The sequence below is a fragment of the Olea europaea genome, chromosome 20 (genome assembly GCF_002742605.1).
Source record: "Olea europaea var. sylvestris chromosome 20, O_europaea_v1, whole genome shotgun sequence".
Lineage (NCBI taxonomy): Eukaryota > Viridiplantae > Streptophyta > Magnoliopsida > Lamiales > Oleaceae > Olea > Olea europaea.
In genome coordinates, this window is record NC_036256.1 from 4,446,278 (window position 1) to 4,453,520 (window position 7,243).

Consider the following 7,243-nt stretch of genomic DNA (forward strand, 5'->3'; position numbering starts at 1 on the left):
ACGGATTGAAGATTATACACACGGATTGAAGAAATTCCATACGGGTGTATTCTTATTTTCTTTTAATTTCGTTTTTCAATTTCTTGATTTTGCAATGATGATTATAGGCTAGGGTTTTTATTCATTAGGAATTTGATGAACCTTTTGATGATTTAAATTTCCGTTATTTCATAAATTCAATATTAATTTCGATTGGACAAATGCTTGATTTATATGAGTTGAATGTTTCCATAATTATTTGGCCAATTATTATGTGATTGTAGATGATTTATTCTTTGCATTCGAAAGAAGGGGAATAAATTCGATAGAATATAAATCGACATAGGGTCCGATAGGGGATGGAAACTTACCTCTATGCTTTATGCAATTCATGAAAATGTTCATAAAAAGTCATGCATTCCTATACATTGCATCATCCATAGAAATATAGGCTGGTGGTGTGTAAGAGTAGATTCAATATATATCGAGAGAGTGTATTGGATAATTTAGGAACATTGAATATCGAGAGAGTGTATTGGATAATTTAGGAACATTGAATTGGCATTTTGTTCATCTATTCGTTGAATTTGTGAAATTAGGTTTTTTTTAATAATCAATTGGGGATTCAAGTTCTTAATGATTTCATTTCAATTCATTTCAATACAATAATTCTAAAATTGCGTATTTACATTTCAGTTGCGTATTTATTTCATTAGATTAGTGAAATTTTGAATTTAGGGTTTCCAATTTTGAAATTAGGGTTTTCTTTGCAATTAGGGTTTCGAATTGGGGATTTCTCCCAAAATTAGGGTTTTCATATTTAAACCAAATTTTCATTCAATTAGATTCGGTTAAGGTCACATTAGTTTAATTAGAGCTAATTTAATCCTCTTGGAAACGATACTTGGACTCATAGTCCACTTTACTACTTGTTAGCGAACCGTACACTTGCGGTGGGTTTTAAAATCGAGAAGAAATAATTTTGCGAACAGCGAGCCTCTCCTCCGAGGTGACGACGCATCCCAGACATGGTGGATGGTGCAAGCATGTTGGGGCTTCTCCCCTTGGCGCTCAGCCTGGCCAAAGGAAGGCATGTGCTAGCGCCTCGAAGTTCAAGCGAGGTGGCCCAGAGATGGGACGCGAGCCTCTCCTCCGAGGTGACGACGCATCCCAGACATGGTGGATGGTGCAGCCATGTTGAGGTAATATTAGCTCTCCGAAGATAAGTAGATGTAACATGGCTGAGGCAGAAGCAAAATTCTGAACTGAACAGCTGTACTAATACGAATGCAGAGGCTGACCCTGAACTGAACAGCTGTACTGATAACGAAGCAGAGGCTGACTCTGAACTGAACATAATAGATGTACTGATACGAATGTTGAGGTCGACTCTGAACAGAATAAATGTACCGATGACGATGCTGCAGAGGCAGACTCTGAACTGAACGTAGATAGTTGTTATGTAGAGGCATGATGACCTTTCTGAACATAAGCGGGGCTATAATGCAGTAATTCGTAGAACAAGGCTTCTCATGAAGTGGTGAACAAATATCTAGCTGGTGACTCTTGATAGTGAAAGGTGAGGGATAATCATCTCACGAAGTTAGGAATAAGCATCTGGCGAAGCAGGAAATGGACATCCCGCGAATCACTCTCAAACTATCGGAGTTTTATAAGCAGCCTCGGACAAACGAGGTCTTATAGCTAAGCTCAACAATAGTGAGATGTGAGGAATAAAGATCTTGCGAAGAAGGTCAGGAAAGACTCCTTTTTCAAGGGCTAACACGTCTGACCATTAGCCTCTTCCTTTTTTCAAGGAATAAGGATTCCAAAATATATGCTTCTTCCTTTATTCAAGGAACGAGGATTTCAAGGTACCACCTCTCCCTTTATTCAAGGAACGAGGACTTCGGATTGTTTGAATAATTCACGTGCCATAATGTGAGAATTAGTAAGTCTGCCTTCATGATCAAGAATTAGCCGAGTAGGACTCTCTAGTGGTTGCTTCTTGTGTGTCGCAGATTTTTCCCAACAAATATATTACCATGCTCAAAGTGGAGGCAAGACTAATAAATTGAAGTATCCAGCAGATCCAAGGGATTTAGAAGAAAATCCGACCAGCCCAATTTTTTCATAATAAACGACAACTCAAGTAGAAGGGAGAGGGTCATAAAGATGTGCCGAGCTGGATAAAAACAACTCCCCAACTATGGCCCCACGTGAAGACTAGATTTAAGCCCAATCATATCAAAGCAATTTTACCGTGGAAAATAAGTCTGGGAGTCAGAATAGTAATGCCCACTATGCAGATATTAATTGTTTGGATTAAATAAAGTAATAGGCCCAATTAAGCTTGCAATTTATTTTTTTTTTATTTTTTTTTATTATTATTTTTTTTAATGGGAGGGCAGCCTATAGCCCAAATTTATCGACCTTTGAGGCCCAAAATAGATAAAGAAAGTTCAATAATCGGCCCAAGTAAAATGAAACATTTAATTGGCACAAATTCTAGAGAGCATGCACAGATTCCAACCTTGTCTACAAATGAATAATTAGCAATACCAAACAAGCCTTAAAGTGTACCCACTATGTCAGCAAAAGTCTGGAAAAAATTGATATTCACAGCTATTAATTGTTTGGACACGCCACCATCACTGTCATTTTCCAATCAAATTAATGCTAAGACAATGGACACAAGAGAAAGGAAGATCGGGGACCATCCATGGCCGGCGACTTCAACGGTCTTGGCTGGAATTTGTGAAATGCAAGGCTGCCCCAATGGTAGCAAAATCCATCTTTATAATGAGAAAATTTTTTGGTTTGGCATTTCATCGAGCACTTCGTGGTCTATCAATAAATGGTTGATTGGCAGCAGAATTTTTTATTTTGTAGAACCCGTTTCCATAATTTATCTTTTCCACCATCTTCATAGCAATTCACAATCAAATTTTTCAAAGAATGTAGCTTGAGAATAAAAGTGTGTACCGTACGGCTTTTTGCAAAGCCCATTGCAATGGTAGTGGAGAGGCTCGACGATGCAGCACGCTGGGCTGTCAAAATTTGCCCTCTGATCGTGACTGCATTTTCATGCAAAAATGAGGTGGAGTCTTGACTGTTGGTCAGTGTACATTTTTTGTGGTAGCTTCGGTTTTTGACAAAAAAAAAAGTGGCAAGACTCCCTCGTTTGCCGGCGAATTTTGGTAGATAAATTCATTCATTTTTTGTTGTTGGTTCTGTTCTTCACTTGAAGCTGATTTCTTTCCCATGCAATGTGAGAATATTGTTCACGACAAGTGGAGTGTGCATAGAATGTTGTTGTCTGCCACTTTGTGAACAACCCATCAATGGAGCATTTTTTCAATAAGCTTTCATTTCTTGACTTTTGTCTTCTGCATTTTATCCAAGATTAAAATGGACAGCTCTTCTTCTTCAAATTTTTCTTCCAGTTGCCATTACATGATGGGTTTATCAACCCTTGGCCGGCCATGACCATTTCTCACGGCAGATTCTGGTAGCTTCAATTTTATTTTCTTTGGTTGCTCTTCTTGCTTCTTTTTGGTAGAGAAACTGCCCAGAAATTTTTTTTTCAATTTCCAGTGACCTTTTGGTACGTGGTATAACATGGTTAACGTACCGATTCCCACAGACGGCGCCAATCTGTTGACCTCCAAAAATGGCTCCAACAGGCACCCTAGCCTCGCTCCCTCGAAACCTGCGCAAGTAGCACCCCGTCAAGAAGCAAAGGCAGCTGGACGAGAAGAAGGTCCGACGACCGTTTGCACTCCGACGGTCAAGTCAACGGTCGGACGGAGATAGATATATAGAGTGCAATAGTATGGAGATAGGGATTTGGCTAGAGAATGTAAAACATACCTTAACTTGTGAATTGAATCCATATATATAGAGAAATGATGTGAAATGGGCTAAGGCGGGTTAATGGGCCTAAGTTCGAGCCCAGTATGAGGTGAGCAAAGTGATAGGCACTTCGGCTGGGCTTTTTATGGCCTCGGTGGCGCCTCGGCTAGGCTTCTTAGAGCCTTGACTTTGAGGCCCAACACTAATGGACCTAGCTCGGGTCCAATAAGGTGGCCCAATATGGAGTGATAATTCATAGGCGTAACAAGACCTATAATTTGGAGCAAACAAAAAGGGATTTCAATCCTATCCTTATGGGATGAAGAGATTGTTAACTTTCTACTCACATTGTCAAAACCTTAATTTGTAATAAATTCTAATAAAATTGTTTATGGTAGGGGCAAAAAATTCTTTTCTAGAAGCTTGCATTGAATGTTCTCCCATTGATGTTCATTGAATATTGATGCGTTTGTATTTCTTACCTAAGACACATTGAATCCTTTGAAGATGAAATCATGTTGCCTTTTTCTTGTTCGATTGGGCACGTTATAAAAGTGATGTCAACCCGACACAACATGTTAAAAAGGTAGGAATAAATTATAGGAATTTTGTAGTTGTTAATGATATGATTGTTTTTTGAATTTTTAGTAAATATAATAATACAGATGGAGCAACGAGATGTTAAGATTTGGTTGAAACTGGATTGAACATGTTTTTGTTCAAACTAGACATGTAATACATAATTAAGCTAGTTCATTGATAATAACACTAAATTGCTAATTGTAGTTCAGCAATCACCTACATTATTTTTGTTAGCATCATTCGCTCCATTAGTATACTTTTATGATTATTCTTAGAGCTGTGCTACTTGACCAGGGTAAGGGACATGCTCAAAAACAGGGGCCGTGCTACCTGACCAAAGTCAGGGACAGGCTCAAAAATAGGGGCTGAGGTGGTGGCTGAGGTGGGGACAGGCTCAAAAACAGGGGTTGAGGTGGTGGCTAAGGTGTCACCACCTCAGCCCCTGATATGGGTCCATGGGATTTAAATCAAGGGCGGAGGTGTGCCCCTTGTTTTTGAGTTGGTCCCTGATCCGGACCAACAACATTAACCTTATTCTTATTTCAAAGAATGCACAATCAACAATTTACATAAGACCTTCAAGTTTTTTACTATGCCTTAGTCCATAATAGCTAACAATTTCATAAAATGAGAGTCGTAAAAACTAAAAAGTTTCCATAACATTTATGTTGGCCGTTCTACTTAAAAGGTTTTCATGAAAAATTAATTAATTCGACAAACTCTCATGATCCAAGTATCAAAACTTCGACCTCGAGATAGGAGAGTTGGTTTACCTAACTCCTACAAATACATTGGCCAAAATTAGTGCAATGATAGATGATAGTTGAAGTCTCAAGTCAGATAATTTAGTCAGAAAGAAAAAAATTAAACAAAGAAAAGAAGGAGCTAGAGTGCTGAAATGAAAAAGTATACATTTGACAAACAAATAAGTAACAGTGTGGATCAGAAACAGTATTCAAGTAACAAAGGCAGTAAAAATAAAGTTACCAATCTAGATCAAAATTCTATTAGGATTTCTCTATCAAAACTCTGTTTGCATGGTGCATGATATCTTGGATAAGCAATGACATGTTCTGGTAAGAGGAACCCCCTTCTTCAGGTGCCATTTTTGCCATTTTTCCAAGCTTTTTTGCTCTATCTCTTCTCTCTTCTCCCTCTTCTCCCCCATCCATCAACCTGTCGATAATCCTCGTAATTTCAACATTCTTCACCTGTATTCCTGTTTTTTCTTCATCTCCAAAGGTGACTGGTAATTCAACACCTACCCTCAATCCTGTCTTCAGCACATTCACAATGAACTTCTCATTGCAAAACTGTTCTGCGAATATTGGCCATGTTATCATAGGTACACCAGCACATATGCCTTCTAGAGTCGAGTTCCATCCACAATGAGTTAAGAATCCCCCAATACTGGGATGGGACAATATTAGTACTTGTGGTGCCCAACCATGGATTAAAAGGCCTCTACCCTTAATCCTCTCCTCGAATTTTTCTCCGACTAGCCATGCTTGAAATTCATCCGATACCTTTCGAATAACCCACACGAACGGTCTATTGGACGCTTCTAAGCCTAAACCAAGCTCTATCAGTTGTGCAGTTGCTAGTCGAGATAAACTTCCTAGGCAAACATAAAGAACAGAGTTCAGTTCCTGCGAATTGAGCCATTTCATGCAACGATCTTCATCAATTGAGGCCTTGTTACCTCTTTCAGCCTTGTCTAACTGTTCTTTGTTGTATAAAGAAACTGGACCAATACACCAAACCTTTTTGCCTCTCACCTTTATATATTCTTTCAAATACTCAGGTTCCAACTCTTCGAAAGTATTAGCCACTACCCCAAATGCTTCTGTCTCAGCCTCCTTTATCAGCTCCCTTACAGCGTTCCAATCTGATGTCATTTGATTGACAGTTCCTCTAAGCTGAGCCTTAGTTAGTTCAATTCCACCAGGCAATCCAGGCACGACGAAATACTCCAAGTCAGAGGCTATGTTTTCGAAATCCTTGGAGATTCCCAGGAGGTGCAAACATAAGAGAGAAAAACAACTAGTCCCATGAAACACAATCCTCGGAATACCACAGTTTTGAGCAACGTTTGTTGTCCAAGGAAAGCACATATCGGATATTAAACAACTCGGCGCAGGTTTCATCTCTTTTCGTAGCAATTCTTCGACCTGCTCCCGCAACATGCCTACAGCAGTGAAGAACTTCAGTGCCAAATCCATGGACCAGATCATGTCGAAGTTTTCGCACCCTTCCGGCAGGCCTGCTTCCACACTCGGAAATTTGAGTTCCACCACACGAATTTGCAGCCCAGAACGGATTGCACGAGCAACAACTGTTTTGAACCTGTTATGGTTAACAGGGGTGGTTAAAATGGTGACAATAACACCACGTTTTGCCAGCAACCTGGCAATGTCTACCATGGGAATGCTATGGCCTTCGGCCATGAAAGGAAGCAACAAAAAGTGAAGTTTTTGTTCATGGATAGCCATTGGAGAGACTGGATAGGGTTAGCTGCTGAATGATCTACCTTTGCTACTGCTAAATCTTAAGGCTTAAAATAGTGCTGCTAAGATGCTTCTAATTTGGCATTTAGCTTGTTATGTAAGAGCCCATATTAGCATACTCAGATTACCCTGTATTTTAATATTATGTGGCTCTCGTTGAACCATATCGCTTACGTATTTTATCATTTGCAAGTCGAAATGAACCACATTGCTTACGTATTTTATCATTTGCAAGTCAAAACCAATTTTAGTCAAAATCTTCATACACGCCTAATTTTTAACAAGGTGAGACTCAAATTCTGAATATCTATCCTCTTCAA

At 39.3% G+C, this 7,243-nt stretch overlaps 1 protein-coding gene across 1 annotated transcript; it reads right to left on the minus strand.

The window, feature by feature from the left end:
* Window positions 1-5,305: 5,305 nt before the first annotated feature.
* On the minus strand, window positions 5,306-6,963 carry LOC111369463 (UDP-glycosyltransferase 73E1-like). The gene has a single exon (XM_022990981.1). The coding sequence runs from the start codon at window positions 6,906-6,908 to the stop codon at window positions 5,424-5,426; it is 1,485 nt and encodes a 494-aa protein (XP_022846749.1). The 5' UTR covers window positions 6,909-6,963; the 3' UTR covers window positions 5,306-5,423.
* Window positions 6,964-7,243: the final 280 nt, after the last annotated feature.